General features: G+C 42.1%; 1 protein-coding gene across 10 annotated transcripts in view; it reads right to left on the bottom strand.

The window, feature by feature from the left end:
- The window catches only part of LOC109913308 (nectin-3-like), a 97,626-nt gene that overhangs the window by 42,365 nt on the left and 34,815 nt on the right, over window positions 1-20,446 (bottom strand). For 9 of the 10 annotated variants that reach the window (XR_007262346.1, XR_007262347.1, XR_007262345.1 and 6 more), the window contains 2 exons: window positions 20,286-20,331; window positions 16,446-16,581 (listed from right to left, as the gene is read on the bottom strand). Coding sequence is in view for 1 of the 10 variants with exons in the window: in XM_048598462.1 (XP_048454419.1) it covers window positions 16,522-16,581; window positions 20,286-20,331 (106 nt within the window). In the remaining 9 variants the exon portion in view is untranslated. Of the gene's footprint in view, window positions 1-16,435; window positions 16,582-20,285; window positions 20,332-20,446 lie in introns of those variants that run through there. The other variant, XM_048598462.1, reaches the window with a different exon arrangement.

Raw genomic sequence — 20,446 nt, 5'->3', positions numbered from 1 at the left:
TTGTACCCTGTTTAAACAACGCTGTTTTATGAAGGTTCACCATGACTTTCCAGTACTCTGTGCCGATAATGTATTTCTAACGTCCAGGATCTTGTGTGTCATTTTTAACCATTTTCTCAAAATGCCCTATCACCTTCAACAATTTGTGCACATATATACTCATGTAACTCTCTGCTCCAAAATCCCTTTAGATTTGTATCCTTTATTTGGTTTATCTCTATTATTCATAACAAGTTGTATATTACTTGACACTGCTTTGTATTAGATTTAATCTACCATGTGTCCACCCATTTCATCAGCTATTCCTTTGAAGTCTATCCTCCTCAAAGGTCACAATGCTTCCAACTTCAGTATCATCTGTGAGTTTTAAAATTGTGCTCTGCATATCTAAGTCTCAGACAATAATAGTGGGCGTTATTTAAGGCAGGGTAGAATGGGAAATGTAACGAGCAGTAAACCAAGGCATCTACGGAAATTGGAACCAGACAGAAGTGAGTTGGAAAGGGCTTGTGGAGAACTGGAATGGGTCATGAGAGCAGAGATCAGATCTGACCAGTGGGTTGGGAAATTTGCAAGTGTTGTTGAATTTATTCACCAATTTTTATTAGGATCAGTACATAATTAGAAGATGTGTCTGTTTACACACCGCTACCATGTAACCTTACATCCACTGTAGCAGAGAAATGAGTGACTAAGGGAGGCAGGTGTCCGACAAACATCTTCATCCTTATTGATGGGGAAGCACACAAGTCATTGCAAAAGACAAGAATGAAGCATTTGCAAAAGCCTTGAGCCAGAAATGTTGGGTGGATGACGACTTTTGGCAATGTCTTGTTGCAAAGCTCCCTCTAAGCTGCATGGCTGCGCATACATGCAGCTGCTCCAATGTTCCATGCATGGCAATTGAGGTTGACTTACTGATCATGGCATTGACTACTGGTTTCAGAAGTTGCTGCTGCACATAGGTGTTGGAGGCCCATGCAGCCAGTAAGAAGTTAGAAGGAATAAAAACAGAAATTGCTGTGGTTCTGGAGTCAGCAAACTTTCCTCCTTAAAAGATATTAGAAAACCAGATGGGTTTTTACAACGATGGAAACATGGTCTCTATCAGAAGTGAAGGAGCAGAATGGAGTTTCTGCTTCTGTATAGTTGTGTTGACAGTACAGTCTAACATCTGTACAAGGGGTCCACACTGTTTTGTTGCCCTGACATTCATTGTTTCCCACATAAATCCCTACTTTATTAGGGAACAATTTTAGGTACTAGTTTAGCTGTTTCATATTTACATTGCTATTTTAGTGTGTTGCTGAAAATTCCTTCATGTGTTCTTAAGGGAAATAAATTCTCATTTTTCATTCTTTTGCCATGCATCGGATTTTACTGAAACATGTCTCCTATGAATAGAGAGGAGCCCCTGTATTCCACCAACATTTCTACTGCCAGTATTAGCTAAACTAAACATGACAAGCTGAGATGATAGCTTTGACAATGAAATTACTTGAAATAATCTAAAGATGTATCCTGCAAAATTCAAGTCATGGGCCTGTAAATATTTCCTTTATCTCAATGTAAACATCGTTTAAATGAGCCATCAGCACAAAGGTATGGGCAACCTGCTGTGAAACAGAGTATGGATTAACCATGGACTTAGAATCATAGAATCCCTCCAGAGTGAAAGCAGGCCATTCAACCCATCAATCCTCGAGACAGCATCCCACCCAGACCTACCCTATCCCTATATCGCTTCATTCCCCATGGCTAAACCACCTAGCCTGCATGTCCCTCTGCATTATGGGCAATTTAGCATGGCCAATCCACCTAATCTGCACATCTTTGGACTCTGGGAGGAAACCAGAGCGCCCAAAAGAAACATAGACATTAGGAGAATATGTAAACTCCACACAGACAGTTACCCAAGGCTGGAATTGAACTTGGGTCCCAAGCACTGTGAAGCTGCAGTGCTAACCACTGAGTCACCATGCACTCCCCTGACTTAGTTCCTTGTGCCAACTTACAGGTCTTATTAAATTTCCAGGTCACTGTGAACAATAGCTTGGAAAATGTTAAACTCTCAGACGTGTGTGCAGTAAATTCAGAGCCATGGCAGAAGAGGGAGCTTCTGCTCAAAGAAAAGCCAACAACTGGCTCATAATGCACTATTACATCCTGGGGTCAGAGGTCAAAGACGCAGAATTGTAAACAATATTCTACATGATATTAAATCAAGTGCTTTAGGCTGAATCGCAAGTCTGAGGTAAAAAAAAAATCCATTTCAAAGCCTGTTTATATTTTTGTTTCGTTTGTCAGGACTCTTTGCACAGATATCTCAATGATTTATCCACATTTAATGGACTTTTTATTTAATGGTTTAAGTTATAGTTGAGTTCATAAAATTATCTTGACTATAGAGGTCCCCATCACTTCAAAGTACTGATAAACACCACCCCCATTCCCTGCTGTCAGATCTCCCCTTGATGTGGTGTTTCATTGACATAGTTGTCTCTGGTGTCATTTTCATCCTTTGTGTAATGTAATTATTTATCTTCTGTGTTCTCTCCATGGTTTAACATCAGCTGTGAGACTGGAAACTCAAAACTGGCCACAGTAATCATGAATGTCGTTGAGATTTGCATATGATGGTTTATCTGCATTATAAAGCCACGTTTCATTGCAAAAACCTGAAGAGGTCATATGTAAATTAAGCCTGATTTCTTGCTTTGTAATTTCGTGAGGGTTTGTTGAACCTTTAACCAAAGCTATTTAAATAGGTTTTCAGTAACATAGCCAATGATTCATTCTAAACAGCTATACATGCACATTTTCTGGTTATATGCACGTGGAACATAGAACAGTACAGCAGAGGAACAGATCCTTTGGCCCACCATGTCTGTGTCAACCATGATGCCATTCTAAACTAGCTCCATCTGCTTGCACATGGTCCATTTCCTTCTATTCCTTGCCTGTTCACCTGTCTGTCTAATTGCTTCTTAAGTGTTGCTATTATAATTGCTTCTACCACTTCCTGTGGCAGCGTGTTCCAGGCACCTAACACCCTCTGAAAATAATTTGCTTCCTACATCTCCTTTAAATATTCCCCCTCTTACCTTAACTCCATGCCCCCTAGTATTTGATATTTCTACCCAGGGAAAGAAAATACTCAGGCTACCTATCCCATCCATGCCTCTCATAATTTAATATTATTCTATCAGATCACCCCTCAGTCTGTGACACTCTAGCAAAAACAATCCAAGGGTTTGTTCAATGCACTCCAATACAGCTAATACACTCCAATTCAGGCAACAACCTGATAATAGAGATAACAACGTGTAGAGCTGGATGAACACAGCAGGCCAAGCAGCATCAGAGGAGCAGGAAGGCTGACGTTTCGGGCCTAGACCGTTCTTCAGAAAATCATCCAGCTCTACACCTTGTTGTCTCAGATTCTACAGCATCTCTGAACCAACCTGATAAACCTCTTTTGCACTCTCACCAATGCCTCCACATCCTTCTTATAGTGTGGCAGCCAGAACTGCACATAATACTCCAAATGTGGCATAACTAAAGTTTTATACAACTACAATTTGATTTGCCAACTTTTATAACCAATGAAGGCTAGCATGCTGTATGCATTTTTTTAACCACCTTATCCACTTGTGTTGCCACTTTCAGGGAGTTATGCACTTGCATCCCAAGATCCTTCTGTGTATCAATGGTCCTAAAGGTCTTGCCATTTACTTTATACTTGCATCTTGCATTTTAGTCCCAAAATGCATCACTTCACACTTGTCCAGATTAAACTCCATCTGCCATTTCTTTGCCCAACTTTTCAACTGATCTATGACCTGCTGTATCCTTTGGCAACCTTCTTCAGTATCCACAAATCCACTAATTTTCGTGTTATCTGCAAACTTACTAAGCAGACCACTTATATTCTCATCCAAATCATTTTTATATATTATAAACAACAGAGGTCCTACCACTGACACTTGTGGAACATAACTGGTCACAGACTTCCAGTCAGAAAACTACCCCTCTTAACTACCCCCTATCTTCTCTGACCAAGCCAATTTGGTATCCGTGGATTCCATGTGACTTAATCTTCTGGACCAGGCTACCATGAGGAACCTTGTCAAAGGCTTCAGTAAAGTCATGTAGACAATATCCACTGCCTACTCTCATCACTTTGTCACTTCTTCAAAAAAATTCAAATTTGTGAGATAAGTCCTCTCCCACGCAAAGCCATGTTGACTATTCCTAATAAGTCCATTTCATCGTAAGTGTAATTTTCCATATGTAGTTTTTGACGTCTTCAGTAACTTAAAATATCTAGACCCACGTATAGACACATACAGTGGTAGCTTAATTCTTGTTCTTGAAAACAGTTTAGTGTTTTGACCCTTGGCATGTGAGCATTGCTGGCTAAGCCAGCATTTACTGCCCATCCCTTGACGCCCTTGAGAAGGTGGTGGTGAGCTGCCTTCTTAGAACTTCTGCAGTCCATATGCTGTGGACAAATCCACAATGCCCTTAGGAAGGGAATTCCAGGATTTTGACCCAGCAACACTGAAGGAATGGCCACACATTTCCAAGTCACAATGATGAGTGTCATGGAGGAAACCTTGCAGAAGTGTTTAATCAATGTACAGAGGAAACATAATAATAAGTATGTATTTAAATGTACTTCAAGAATGGATGTTGGATTTTCTTTTAGCTGCTTGTAACACTCGGGGTTGCCTGCTCAATAAGGTTGCACCTGTTTCTTGATCTGTTTAAGAAGTTGTTGACCTATATGAGACTTGGATATCATTTATATAACTAGAGGCTTTTTACACACCTAGGAATGCCACAGGTAGTGTTTACCTGATTATTTACTGTTTAAGCAGTACCTGTAGCCATATCATTACATGTCTTGCTGGTAAAAACCAAAAGAACTGCGGATGCTGTAAATCAGGAACAAAAACAAAGTTCTGAGGAAGGGTCACCGGACTCTGTTTTCTCCTCCACAGATGCTGCCAGACCTGCTGAGCTTTTCCAGCAACTTTGTTTTTGTTCCATGTCTTGCTGGTGTCTGCATTACAGAGTTTTTGGTAATACATTGTCCCCATTTGGAGAATATGTCAGTGAAATATGAGTGCATCGAAACCAAGTTAAAAGTGCCTGTGGCATCTAAAGTAGCATGCATATGGACTGCTTCTGGCAAGGAGAGGCAGCATTTTACCTTGCAGCTGCCTAAGGTCATTGGAATGTGAAGTATTGTGCAGATAATGTTCTAGTCCTGCAATGCTGTCTGTACAGCTCATATTTTGCAAATGGGAGGCGCATTATTCCAGATGGACACACACACACACAATAGAGCAAAATACCAGCCCACTTTTGTAGAGTTGTTCAATACTTTCTAGAACAAGTGTATTGAGAATATTGGGATTATCAGTATTACAATAATAAGCAGTGTTAAAGCAATGGCGGAATTTAACAAAGCCATCAGAACAAAGTATAATGCAATGAAACTAAAGTACTTATGATCCCCATATGGTGAATTTGTGCTCCCAGTCAACACAGGATAATAATGAAACTGGTGTGGAAATGTTGTGGAGCCTCACTTGTCCTGGGCTCTGCTGGTGATGCGATTCTCACCATGCCATCTGGGACACTGCTCCATTGTCCTGGCAATGGCCCCTACAGCTACCCCATCAACTCCCTCATCATCATCACCTTCCTCCGCATGAGAAGAGACAGCTGGTTCGTCCATCTCCCCTTCTGCAACCTCCTCCAATCTTTGCTGTGCAAGATTATGCAGAGTATAATAATCCCGACACTCGTTCTGAAGAGTATTGAAGTACTGTCTCTGGCTGATTCAATAGTTTGCTTTATTGTTGGCTTATTGAGCAACAAACAAGAGATTTGAACACACAGACCATGAAGCAGATATTCTTTATTCCAATGGCATGAGGTCGCCATGAAGGGAAAACAAGATTAACAAAGGAAATATAAACAGTATTTACATAGAATTAAAACTACAGTGGGTTGAAGAATCTTTTGCCTGTCTGCTCCTTGTTCACCTGAATGCTCCTTCTCCCAAAGGCACATTTTTTTCTATGGGGAGTAAGTTTGACTGCCCTCCCTCCCCATCACTACCTATTGTTGGAAGTCCTGACACAACTGCCCGCACATCCACGCTCAGCAGCTTCCTCCACCTGGCAGTGGTGTTCCGTTACAGAGGCATTTGTGGATTCTACATTAATCTCATTGGCCAGGTTTGCTGTGGTATAACTGTCACCAAAAAGCAGGTGCATGTGCTGCTGTAGATTAAATACTTGTCGTACTTGGTGGTGGGAGGAGGAATTATTGGCTTCAGTTTCAAAGAATTAACACAGGCTAGACGCTGTGAATGATTGTTTTACATTCTATGATTTTACTCAATTTATGCCAGAAGTGAAAGATAATTCTGAAGAGTCAAAGCTGCTGAAGTGGTTTAATTCATTCTTTGTGATAAGCCTCTGACCTTCAGGATGACTATTAGTTAGCATTCAGTTTGGCAGATAATGTTTCCCCTCCCTTATCCAAACAAAAACAGACAGATGGAACTTTATTGGTAAAGTGACGGTTTAGCCACAATGACACATGTTTTCAGTAATTTATGACAAAACACACACCTACTGTTACAACGGTCAATGCTAAAACATTCTATATAGGGTATACAGTATATAAAAAGAAACAGCTTTCATAGCAAAAGTCAGAGGAGGACTTTCTCAATGTCAAAAAACAGCTGGTTGATATTAGATACCTACCAGCCTCTCAGAACCCTCATGGCAACTCTCAGATACATTTACAGAACACTTCAGGGTGCACCAGCAATTAACACTGAAATGTTGCTGCCTATGTACTGCATCAGGCTGCATCCCAGAGGTGTTTGCTCTCTGAACACTCACCCATTTTGTGCCAATCTAGACGTTAAGAGCATCCCTGCCTTGGCTTGCCCTTTTGCAATTTGCCGTCCCTAGCCAGGTTCACAGTCCTTCTGTCTTGCCTTGCTATTTAGCACAGACATAAACTCAGGATGCATGATTGTGAGCAGTCATCAGTCATGTCAAGGGCACAGCCTTCAGTCAGAATTCACCATACAGAAAGTTAAGAACAGCTTTTGATACCAGTCCAGATACTTTGATTTCAGAGCACTATTTAAATTAAGAAAAACCACAGAAAGTATCAACACTGAGGGACTTTGGAGTACTTGTGCACAAAACAGACAAAGTTAGCTATTTATAGGTACAGACAATAAATGCTGGCTAGCCAGCGATGTCCATGACCCATGAGTGAATAATTAATAAAGCATACAGGCACAGTGGGTAATCAGGAAGGCTGATTGAATATTGGCTTTTATTTCAAGGGGATTGGAGTGTAACAGTATGGATGTCTTACTACAACTGTACAAGGTGCAGACCACATCTGATGTACTGCAAGCAGTTTTGGTCATCATATTTAAGGAAATATATCACTTCATTGCAGACAATTCAGAGAGGTTGTTAGGATGATCCCTAGTATGGAGGAATTATCATACGAGGAAAGGCTGAACAGATTGGGACTCTACTCGCTGGAGTTTAGAAGAATGAAAACTGATCTTATTGAAACTTAAGGCAATGTCTGTGCTAAATAGCAAGGCAAGACAGAAGGACTGTGAACCTGGCTAGGGACGGCAAATTGCAAAAGGGCAAGCCAAGGCAGGGACGCTGTTAACGTCTAGATTGGCACAAAATTGGTGAGTGTTTAGAGAGCAATACTGAGAGGCTTTTTCCTCTCATGGGAGAGTCGAGGACAGAGGACGTGTCTCAGAATAAAGGGGCGCCTTTTAAGACTGAGCTGGGGAGGAATTTCTTCTTTCACAAGTTTGAGTATTTTTGGAAGTCCAGGCCACAGACAGCTGTGTGAGATGATGCATTATACAGCAGTGCTTTTGGAAGCCCATGCCACAGACAGCTGTGCGGGTAGAGTTATTTTTATTATTTAAGGCTGAGATAGAAAGATTATTGATCAGTAGGGGAATCAAAGGTTATAGGAGAGATGCAGGAACATAGTTGTGAGAAATGCTGGATCAACCATGATCCTTTTGGATGGTGGAGCAGGTACGAGGTGTTGAATGGCCTACTCCTACTTCTTATGGTCTTTCAGTCAATTGGCCACTCTGGATGGTTATCATCAGGATCTGCTCCCCAGAATATCACCTGTAACACTTGGCTCTTTCTGCTACATTGTGGGCTGTTTCTCGTAGAATGAGGAAAAGGAAGAAATAAGTGAGAGGGAAATTGGTGGCACAGCTATTAGTGCTGGTGCTGTTGGGGGGGTGTGTGCGGTGGTGAGTTGTCCCTAGTGAGTGAGTCAGCAGTGGAGAGGCCATGCAAGGTTAATGGTGTGGGGGAGGGTGAGAGTGAGTGAGAGACAGTGAAAATTGTGGAGCATGAGCCTTGGTGGGACATGGTGCAGTAGCAGAGATGGAGTGAGTGTGAGGTAGCAGAGAGAAAATTGTTGCACTTAACATGGTAGACCACAGAAGGTCAATGACCTTCTTAATTCTCTTTCTGAGGAAGGGTCACCGGACCAAAACATTAACTCTGTTTTCTCCTTCACAGATGCTGCCAGACCTTCTGAGCTTTTCCAGCAACTTCGTTTTTGTTCTGGATTTACAGCATCCGCAGTTCTTTTGGTTTTTCTTAATTCTCTTGTTGTATATTTCTCCAGATGGTTGAGATTGCAATGACTCAGGTGGCAACTTCAGATCAAGCTGGCAGGGTCTGATGGCATGGTATCCTCTGCCATTGGTGCAGGAAGAGAACAGCCTGCTCTGCACCACGTTATCCACCAGAACCTCCAGGAGCCTGTCTGCAAACCCAATTTCCTCCTTTCTGCCACGTCTGGGGCAAATGTCATGAACTGAGCAGGGTAATTCTGAATTGACAGTACATGTCTGGGTGCTTAAGAGCCTTTTAAAGTTGGTGTGGGCATCATGGATGCCGGTATATTCCAGAATATCCCCAGTGGTAAATTCTTCTGGGAATGGTGAGTAGTAGAATCCAACTAGTTAAGGATGAGAAAGATGAACATAGGCATGTCGTGGGTAATTAATGAGCTGAGTTTGGGATGATAGTGTGAGAAAACTCAATAGACCAGATGGAAAGAAACTTTTCGTGAAACTCAGTTTACCCAAAATACCAAAATATAACAATATTCAACCCAGAGTTATTGTTCAAATCAAATGACTCTTTTTGAGAACTGTTTTTGGTAAAAGGGTGATCATGCTTGATGACTCTAATCACATTTTTTGATGAAGTAACTGAGAGTATGGATGAAAGGAATGCACAAGGAACTTGTATATATGACTTTCAAAAATGTAATTGGCAAAGTCTGAACATCAAAATTCAGGCTCATGGAATTAGAGGGCCAGTGCTGGCTGGATGAAAACAACTGGTAAATAATTGTTTTTCAGATTGGTGAATGGTAAACAATTATATTCTCCAAAGGTTTATCCTTTTAATATGCATAAAAGACTTTGTAAAAGGGCAATCATGCTTGATGAGTCTAATCACATTTTTTGATGAAGTAACTGAAGAGTATGGATGAAAGGAATGCACAGGACATTGGTTAAGCTGCTTTTGGAAAGATATGGTGAAACTTGAAAGGGTTCAGAAAAGATTTACAAGGATGTTGCCAGGGTTGGAGGGTTTGAACTATAGGGAAAGGCTGAATAGGCTGGGGCTGTTTTCCCTGGAGCGTCGGAGGCTAAGGGTTGACCTTATAAAGGTTTATAAAATCTTGAGGGGCATGGATAGGATGAATAGTCAAGATCTTTTCCCTGGGGTTAGTGAGTCCAAAACTAGAGGGCATAGGTTTTAGGTGAGAAGGGAAAGATTTGAAAGGGATCTAAGGGGCAACTTTTTCACACAGAAGGTGGTTTGTGTATGGAATGAGCTGCCAGAGGTGGTGGTGGAGGCTGGTACAATTACAACATTTAAAAGGAATCTGGATGGGTAATATGAATAGGAAGGGTTTAGAGTGATATGGCCAAATGCTGGAAAATGGGACTAGATTTATTTAGTATATCTGGTCAGCCTGGACCAGTTGGACCAAAAGATCTGTTTCCATGCTATATATCTCTATGACTCTATGTCTTGGATGTTGGAATACAGGGTGGAATTTCAAAATTTGCCAGTAATACCAAACACGTAGTGAATAGTGCAGGATGATACCTACTGCAAAAGGGCATGGATAGGGGAGCAAAATGGGGAGACAAGTGGCAAATGGAATCTGTGAGGTAATACATTATGGCAGAATCTAAATGATGGGGCAACATCGAGATAATGGTGCAATTTTACAGAAAGTTCATGACAGGGGAGCTAAAATCCTGAAAGTACCAGGTGTTTTAAGTGGTTAGCAAAACATATGGAAAAATGGGCTTCATAAGTAGTAGTATTTAGTATAAAACTGGGAAATTATACTGAACATTCATACTGAAATTATACTAAACATTATACTGCCCATCCTCAATTACTATTGAGAAGATAGTGGTGAGTTGCCTTCTCGAACCCCTGCAGTCCATGTGCTGTTTGCTGTAGGTAGACCCACAATGCCAAGAGGGAAGGAATTCCAGGATTTTGATCTAGCAACACTAAAGGAACAGCAATATATTTCCAAGTCAGGATGGTGAATAGTTTGGAGGGGAATTTATAGTTGGGTAGAGTCCCTATATATCTGCTGCCCTTGTCCTTTTATGTGTGGTGGTTGTGGGTTTGTTAGATTCTGTCTAATTGATCATTGGTGAATTTCTGCAGTGTATCTTGGAGACAGTACACACTGTTACCATTGAATGTCGATGGTGGAGAGAGTAAATAATTGTGGAAGTGGTGCCAATAAGGTGGGCTTCTTTGTAGTGGATGGTGTCAAATTTCTTGAGCGTTGTTAGAGCTGCCCTGATCCAGGCAAATGTGTTGTATCCCATCATACTTCTGACTTAAGCCTCGGGACAGACTTTGGGAGTCAGGAGGTGAGTTACTTAGTGCAGTATTCCTAATATCCCTGATCTGATCTCGTAGCCATTATATTTATATGGTGAGTTTCCGGTCAATGGTAATGCCCAGAATGTTGATAATACGGGATTCAGTGATAGTACCGCCATTAAATGTTAAGGGGTAAAAACCAAAAGAACTGCGGATACCGTAAATCAGGAACAAAAACAAAGTTGCTGGAAAAGCTCAACAGGTCTGGCAGCATCTGTGGAGGAGAAAACAGAGTTAATGTTTCGGGTCCGGTGACCCTTCTTCAGAACTGATGGCGGCTGGGAAAACGTCAGTTTATATGCAGAAAATAGAGAAGTGGGTGGGGTAGGGAATAAACGATAAGATAGACCCCAAAGAGAGAGAAAGACAGTTGGACAGACAAAGGAGTTGCTAACGATCAGGCTGGGAGTGTGAATAGTTGTTAATGGGGACTGTTAGTGACTGACAACAGGGGGTGTGTAATGGCAGGCTATGTGGTAACAAGGCCTGGTGTGTGGCTGGGGGGCTGGGACATGGGAGAGTTTAGGCCCTAAAATTACTGAACTCAATTATGAGTCCGGAGGGCTGTAGGGTCCCCCAGTGGAAAATGAGGTGTTGTTCCTCCAGCCTGCGTTGGGCTTCACTGGAACACTGTAGCAAGCCAGAGAGAGAGATGTTGGCAGATATGTTAAGGGGAGGTGGCTAGATTCTGTCCTATTGTAGATAGTTTTTGCCTGGTATTTGAGTGCAGTGAATGTAACTTTTTAACCCAAGCCTTGTTCAAGTCTTGCTGCGTTTGGACATGGGCTACTTCAGTATTTGAGAAGACATGAATGGTGCTGAACACTGTGCAATCATTGGCAGACATTCCTACTTCTGACATTATGACGGATGGAAGATTGATGAAGCAACTGAAGATGGTCGGACAAAGGACATGACCCTGAGGAACTCCTTAGGAATGTCTTGGAGCTGAGATGATCAATGTCCAACAACCACAAACATTTTCTTCATGCCAGGTATGACTCCAACCAGCAGAGAGATTTCCCCCCGTTCCTATTGACTCCAATTTTGCTAGGGCTCTTTGATGCCATGCTTGATGTCAAGGGCAGTCACCCTCACCTTACTTCTGGAATTCAGCTCTTTTGTGTAAGTTTGAATGAGCTATGATGAGATAATGAGCTGAATGGCCGAGGTAGACTCCAAACTGGGTGTCAGTGAGCAGGCTGTTAGCACTGCTAACCTTCCATTGATGACACCTTCCATCATTTTTCAGATGATTGAGAATAGACTTTTGGGCAGTAATTGGATAGGTTGGATTTGTCCTGCTTTTTGTATACAGGATATACCGGGACAATTTTCCAAAGTGTTGGGTAGATACCAATAGTCTAGCTGTACTGGAACAGTTTGGCCAGAGGTGTGCCAAGTTCTGCAGCACAAGACTTCAGTCCTATTGCTAGAATGTTGTCAGGGCCATCACCTCTCATTATCCCATGCCTCCAACTGATTCTTCATATCACATGGAGTGAACCGCATTAGCTGAAGACTACCTTCTGTGATGTTGGGGACCTTTAGAGGAGGCCAAGATGAATCACCAGTTGGCACTTCTGGCTGAAGATTGTTGCAAATACTTAAGCTTTATCATTTACTATGATGTGCTGGGCTACCCCATCATTGAGGATGGGGATATTTGTGGAGATTCCTCTTCTAGTGAGTTATTTAATTGCCCTACATCATTCTTGACTGAATGTGGCAGTTGTTAATAAATTTCAAAGAACAGTCTCAACAAAGAGGACCGCAACTTCCCCTCCACAGTGGTCAAAAACTCCCTCGACTGCATCTCTCACATTTCCCGCAACTTATCCCTCACACCCCCTCCCCACAAATAACAACAAAAACAGAATCCCCTCATCTTCACGTACCACCCCACCAACCTCCGGATCCAACGTATCATCCTCCGGCACTTCCGCCACCTACAATCTGACCCCACCACCAAGACACTTTTCCCTCCCCACCCTTATCTGTTTTCCGGAGGGACCACACTCTCCGTGACTCCCATGTCCACTCCACACTCCCCACCACCCCCGGCACCTTTCCCTGCAACCGCAGGAAGTGCTACACCTGCCTCTACACCTCCCCCCTCACCCTCATTCCAGGCCCCAAGAAAACCTTCCACATCAAACAGATGTTCACCTGCACATCTGCTAATGTGGTATACGGTATCCACTGTTCCCGATGTGGCCTCCTCTACTTCGGGGAAACCAAGCAGATGCTTGGAGACCGCTTTGTGGAACACCTACGCTCGGTTCACGACAAACGACTGCACCTCCCAGTCGCGAACCACTTCAACTCCGCCTCCCACTCCTTGGACGACATGTCCATCCTGGGCCTCCTCCAGTGCTACAACGATGCCACCCAAAGGTTGCAGGAACAGCACCTCATATTTCGCTTGGGAACCCTGCAGCCCAATGGTATCAATGTGGATTTCACAAGCTTCAAAATCTCCCCTCCCCCTACCGCATCCCAAAACCAGTCCAGCTCGTCCCCGCCTCCCTAACCTGTTCTTCCTCCCACCTATCCCCTCCTCCCACCTCAAGCTGCACCCCCATCTCCTACCTACTAACCTCATCCTGCCCTCTTGACCTGTCCGTCCTCCCTGGACTGACCCATCCCCTCCCTAACTCTCCACCTACACTCACCTTTACCGGCTCCATCCCCGTCTCTTCGACCTGTTTGTTTCCTCTCCACCTATCCTCTCTTCTATCCGCCTCCCACTCTCTCCCTATTTATTTCAGAACCTCCTTCCCCTCCCCCATTTTTGATGAAGGGTCTAGGCCCGAAACGTCAGCCTTTCTGCTCCTGCATGTTTATGATACTATGTATTTAAAAAAATGGAATTTTGCTGAATTTAGTTCTACAATTATGAGAATGGGGTTAAGAGAATAGGAGGTGCATGCTTATGTGAATCGCACAAAAGCATTTGATGTGTTTAGAGAGGGCATGAAAGGAGATAAAAGAGAAACTGAAGAAAAATACAAGGCTTGGGTTGAGAGAAGCCTGACATAAGTTAGGGCCAATGGGCTAGGGAAATGGAGAAATTGATGGATCAGCTGGTCAGTTGAAAAACAAAGGCTTGTATATATAGACCACATTTCTTGATCACCAAATATCTCAAAGCAATTTTTAGCCAATGGACTACCTTTTGAGGTATAATCATGATTATGATGGAGGAAATGTTGCAGGTCATGTACATTCAGTGAATACCAACAAACAGAAATGCTGTAATGGTCAAATAATCTTTTTTCTATGATGTTGATTGAGAAGTACATTTTGCCCAAGGCACCAGGGATAGCTGTCCTTGAAATAGTGGCATTGGATCTTTTATATTTGTAGAATAAAGGCCTAGTTCCTGCACTACTCTTAATATAGCTACTGAGCATGCGCAGAAGGAGTTATGTCATACAGATATTGTACAAATAAGAATGAGGAGAATCTTATCAAGGAGCAGTCGCTGTGACAACCTGGTGCTCAGTAAACCTGTTATACAATTGAGTGTTTCACTTTAAAGGTTACTTTACAAATATCTTTAACTCTCATCAGATCTCTTGTCAAGAGTAAGATACCCAACATCTTAGACAACAAGGTGCAGGGCTGGATGAACACAGCAGGCCAAGCAGCATCATAGGAGCAGAAAGGCTGATGTTTCAGGCCTAGACCCTTCATCAGAAAAAGCATCCTTAGAAGAGGTTTCACAGTGGGGTTAAAATTGTTTCAGAGATAGTAGGAACTGCAGATGCTGGAGAATCTGAGATAACAAGGTGTAGAGCTGGATGAACACAGCAGGCCAAGCAGCATCACAGGAGCAGGAAAGCTGACGTTTCTGAAGAAGGGTCTAGGCCCGAAACGTCAGCCTTCCTGCTCCAATGCTACTTGGCCTGCTGTGTACATCCAGCTCTACACCTTGTTATCTCGTATTTGTTATAGTTTCTGAGGGCCAGAGATTATGCTCTGATATTTCTCTGAAAGGTGTGGGAGGGACAAGTAATTTCCAGGTAAGTTTCCTGCTTTTTTTCTAGGCCCAAAACGTCAGCCTTTCTACTCCTATGATGCTGCTTGGCCTGCTGTGTTCATCCAGCTCTGCACCTTGTTGTCTCGGATTCTCCAGCATCTGCAGTTCCTACTGTCTCTGGCTACAGTCTGAGGTATGTTGAAAAAGTTCTTTATTTACAAAATAATATTAAATCATACAAGCTATATGCATCCACAATAAGGTCAAGGCTTTTGCGGTTGCTTTATTTCCAGAATCTGAACATCATCATGTGATCATAATAATGTCACTGAAACAGTAACACAAATTGCTGGAGAAAGTCAGTAGGCCTGGGACCACGTGTGGAGAGAGCAGAGTCAATATTTTGAGTCCAGTGACTGTTCTTCAGAACTGATAGCAACCAAGAAAAGGTGGTATATATGCTGAAGCCAGGGGTTTGGGATGGGATGGGGTGGGATGGAGTGAGTGGAGAGGTAGTAATGGAACCCAGAGAGAGACAATGACAGTTAGGGAGACAAAGAAATGGATGACAGTCTGCCAGGGGAAAGAAAAGCTGGTAATGGGGACCATAAGTACCTGAAAATGGGTTGGCTGTGCTGAAAGCAGCCCATGATATGACTAGTAACTGTCTAGTTGTGGTAGACGGCACAAGAATAAGATGGATGCAATCACTCTGATAGGATTATACTATAGACACCCCAACAGTCACTGAGACATTGAGGAATGATTATGTAGGCAGGTTATGGAAAGATGCAATAAGAACAGTTGTCACATCGGGTGACTTTAACTTCCCCAATATTGACTCGGACTCCCTTACAGCAAGAGGCTTAGATTGGGCAGAACTGTTTGCTCTCCATCTCCATCCTAGTTTGTGTTTCTGGACAAAACAGACATCTTCCTGCACCTCCACAGCTCCAATCAGAGATTTTGTCTCTTCAGCAGCATCAGGAGGAGAAAAAAATTATGATTGGTTGAGCTCAAGCTGCCTGGATGGGAGAGACAGAATCTGATTTGCAGGGGGGAGCACAGCTTTTCTCCCATTGGTCAACTTCTGATTGAATTTTCATGACTGTTTTTGGGGCCATTCAGGGGGTCAACTTGATGCTTGCCCTGGGTGCTTTCAGTGCTCCACAGACTATTGCTCAATAGTTCAAGTTAACCCTGGACCATAATTATTATCTTCACCTGTAATTAATTTTATATGAGAGAAAATGTGACATCACATTCTTAGAAATAAACAGCGAGGGATGTAAAAAAAATCAAAACTAAACTGTAATCTACAACAAGTTTGAAACTAACCTATTCAACATTGACTCACACTCCATAGTTAAGAAATATGCAACTCAAACATAACACCAGAAAGTTGTTCAGCTCACGATAATATTGGTTTGGTTTACAGTTAGATCCATGCTCTTGTTTCCAGTCCCATCCAGGCTCCGGTTAATTCTATCATCATGTTGAGTGAACATCTGGTTCATTTTCCTCCGCTTCCACTTCCTCTTCCTCTTCTACCTGTGTGTAATACAGAAATGCAGCTCATGCAGGATGCAGTACTGTCCTGTAACAGGCTCAAGGAGCTGAACAGCCTATTCACAGTGATACACTTTCTCCGAGAATTCAGTGAAGATCCAGTTAAGTGATGCACTGGGCCCCAGTCAGGGGATGTCAAGGATCGGATTGTTACAGGAGAGTGGCCCATGAAGAGTCAAAGGGGGTGTCAGCAGTGAATTGGGTGGAGGTGAAGTTGATTAGTTTAACAGTTGCCCAGGAGTTACGGCAGGTTTTTTTTAATTATTTATTTGCTAGATGTGAGCGTTGCCAGTTGGGCTAGCAATAATTGCCATCCTGAGTTTGCCCTTGAGAAGATGGTGGTTTTCTTTAACTTTTCCTGAGTGACATTTAAGCTAAGTCAGTCAGAATTCTCAGAAGCTTTCGACTCTCTCTCCAAAGCTGGGGGCTTATTTGGAGGTTTCTGGATGCTCGGATAACATTAGAAATTTCAACCTTCTGGACAATTCCCAGGAAGTAAGCTTTTACATGATCCTGATTGGCAACTTCTGTCTGAACTATTGCAATGACTAGCTTGCCTTCAGAAGACCTAGGCCATCTATTTGCAATCTCAGGGGTTTGACACTCTAAAAGGTTTGAATTAATTCAGCAAAGCCAGCGCTAATTTGTAAAAGGTAGATCATGCTTGAAAAATCTAATTGAATCTTTTGATTAACTAATAGAGAAGGCTGATGAGGAGAATGCAGTGGATATTATCCATGTCAATTTTAAGGAAGTATTTGGCAAAGTACCATATAAAAGGCTGGTAAATAAAACAGAGTATCTTGGAAAAAGAGGGTCATTTGTCAGATTGAATTAAAAAGGAGGACTAAAGTCAGAATGTCATGTAAAATGATGGTTTTTCAGACTGGACGAAGATTGACAGCACTGTTCCCCAAGGTTCAGTGCCATATTCACTGCTGTTTTTAAGATCTATAAATGAATTGTTGAGAATCTGATACAAGTGAGGATGATACCAATTGACTGCAACAGGATATATTTCAGGCTAGCAAAATGGACAGACAATTTGTTGCTTGAATTTAATACTGAGAAGTGTGAGGCAATACACTTGGCAGAGGGGATCTGGACAGTTAAGGAAGACTTAATAGCACTGTTGGGACAGAAGGACCTGGGGGTTCATTTGCTCGGATAATTGGACATGGCAAGACGTATTGATACGTTATTTAGCAAAGTGTATGGTACCCTGCGGCTTTATAAATAGAGGTACTGAGTACGATAATAAGTGTTATGCTAAATCTTTAAAAAGCTGGGCAACAGCTAGATTATTGCATCTAGTCCCAGTCGGCAGAGTTTAGGGAGAATGTGAATGTCCTCAGGGTTAGGACAGTTAGAAAGTGAACTTTCAGAGAGATTTGAAGAACTGGAGAATGTGGAGCTGAGGAGGAGAGACTGAGGAATGAGGATTCTGAAGAGTTGGGAACAGGATTTTATAGGGAGTAGAAATTGGAGAATGAGGACTGAGGAGACGAGACTAAAGAATGGGAAGGGTATCGGGGGAGGAGATTGTGCAATAGGTGCAGAAGGAAAAATTGGGGATTGGGGAATCAAGACTCAGAGGCACACATGTAGGTTATGGAACAGGAATGGGATGCTTGAAAGAGAGGTTAAGATTAGGGGATGGAGGTTCAAGGAGGAATAGAGACTTTCCAGATAGCTAGAAGCAGCAGGAGTGAAAACAGTAACACTGATTAATAGGGCAAGTGAAATTCTGGAATCTGAATTCCGGCAAATAATGAAGGATTGTTCCCATTGGTAGATGAATGGAAAACAGGGCTGGAATCAGTTATCAGTAATTTCAATGAGTTACTATTAATTAAAGTTCCTGCCAACACTCATCCCCTAAGTTCAATTTCTTCTCTTTCCTGTCCTTGAACACCCCTGCCAATGTGCTCATGATTCATTTCTGGCTTGTAAAACTTTTCTAACAACAGCCACTGATCCAAAATCACAAGGTAAGAAATATTAACGTCATCACTGGATGACACATAATCAGCTATCCTGTTGTCATCATCATTACACAATCATCGTAACATTGGAACATAGGAACAGTGGGCCATACAGCCCATCTGTTTAATTGGACCATTCAATTCGAATATGACTGATTGTCTACCTCAGCACCACTTTCGTGCTTGTCCCTTGGTGCCATCAGCATTCCAAACTTTCTGGGTTGAACGTGCTGAATGATCGAGCTTTCACAGTCCTCTTTGACAGAGAATTACATAGATTCACCACCTTCTGGGTGAAGAAATTCCTCCTCATGTCAGAATAAGGAGCACGTCACTTAAGACGAAGGTTGTGTTCCTTGATTCAAGACTCAGCAGCCGCAGGAAACATCCAATGTACTTCCCTCCTGTCTCACTATAAGAATTTTGTAAATTCCAATGAGGTCACCTCTCATTCTTCAAAATTCTAGAGAATACAGTTTTGTCAATCTCTCCTCATATGACAATCCCACTAGCCCAGGGATTAGTCCAGTGAACTTCTGATGAACTCCCTCTACAACAAGTATATCCATCCTTAGAGAGGGATACACAAACTGTACACAATATTCCAGGTGTGGTCTCACCAGGGTCCAAAACAACGGCACCAATTTACTCCTGCACATAATACTCTTGCAATGAAGGCTAACATACCTTTGACTTCTTGATTAGTTGCTGCACCTGCATGTTAGCCTCTACAGAGTCACAAAAAGGGCACCCAGGTCCCTTTACACATCAGCACTTCCTAATCTCTCACCAGTTAAAAAATATTTTGTCTTTTTGTTTTATTTCTACCAAATTGAACAACTTCACACATATTCACATAAGATTTTAGCTGCCATGTTATGGCACTTCACCTGTCCAACTAGTTTGAGGCTCCTTGTATCCTTTTCACAACATACACCTAGTTTTGTGTATTCAGCAAATTTGTAAACATTGTATTGATCCCCACATTCAAATCATTTGTACAGATTGCGAACAGATGTGACCCCAGCACCGAATTTGACCTGTCCCACGAGTTACAGCCAATTTGAGAATTACCCATTTATTACTACTCTCTAATTTATGTTTAATCAATTTTCAATCTGAGTGTATTACCCCTAATTCATTGTGCTCTAATTTTATTTCCTAAACTTCTGCGTTCTGAAAATTCAAACACACTATATCTGCAGGTTGTCCTTTATCTATGTTACAAGTAACATTCCCACAAACCTTCAACAGAATGGTAAACATGATTTCCCTTTCATAAATTCTGACTGATATTGCCCAATAATATCATTATTCTTTAAGTCTCTAGTTATCACATTTTTTATCATATATTAAACATTTTCCCTAAAACTGAAGTCACACAGGTCAGTAGTTCTCCATCTTCTCTCCCCCTCCATTCTTAAATCATGTGGGTTTACATTTGCTACTTTCCAGTCTGCAGGAAACTTTCCAGAATGTACAGAATTTTGAAAGAAGGTTGAAAGATGAATTTTGAAAGATCCAAGGAATGCTAATACCTTAAGTTCATGAGCCCACGTCAGAGTGACCCCTATTGGGAGCAAAAGAACTGTTGGGAACATCGATGGATTCTCTAATTTCCTAACAAATTCAGCAGCATTGTGTCTAAAGGTGAAAATATTGAACACACGTCTTCAACATTTTTTGTATCTCTGTTTTTACCTCAACATGTTCTGTTTTGGAGTCACGGGAACTTCGTGAAGGCATCCTATTGGAGAAAAAAACATTACAAGCATGATAACTAAATTCTGCAACATTAACCACATATTTTGCTCCAATTTAATATTTTAGCCACCCACCGCAGGATGCCTAATGACACAGAG

The sequence above is a fragment of the Rhincodon typus genome, chromosome 6 (genome assembly GCF_021869965.1).
Source record: "Rhincodon typus isolate 14 chromosome 6, sRhiTyp1.1, whole genome shotgun sequence".
In the NCBI taxonomy this organism is placed as follows: domain Eukaryota; kingdom Metazoa; phylum Chordata; class Chondrichthyes; order Orectolobiformes; family Rhincodontidae; genus Rhincodon; species Rhincodon typus.
Note: the sequence above shows the minus strand (reverse complement) of the source record. Positions and strands in the feature narration are given on the sequence as shown.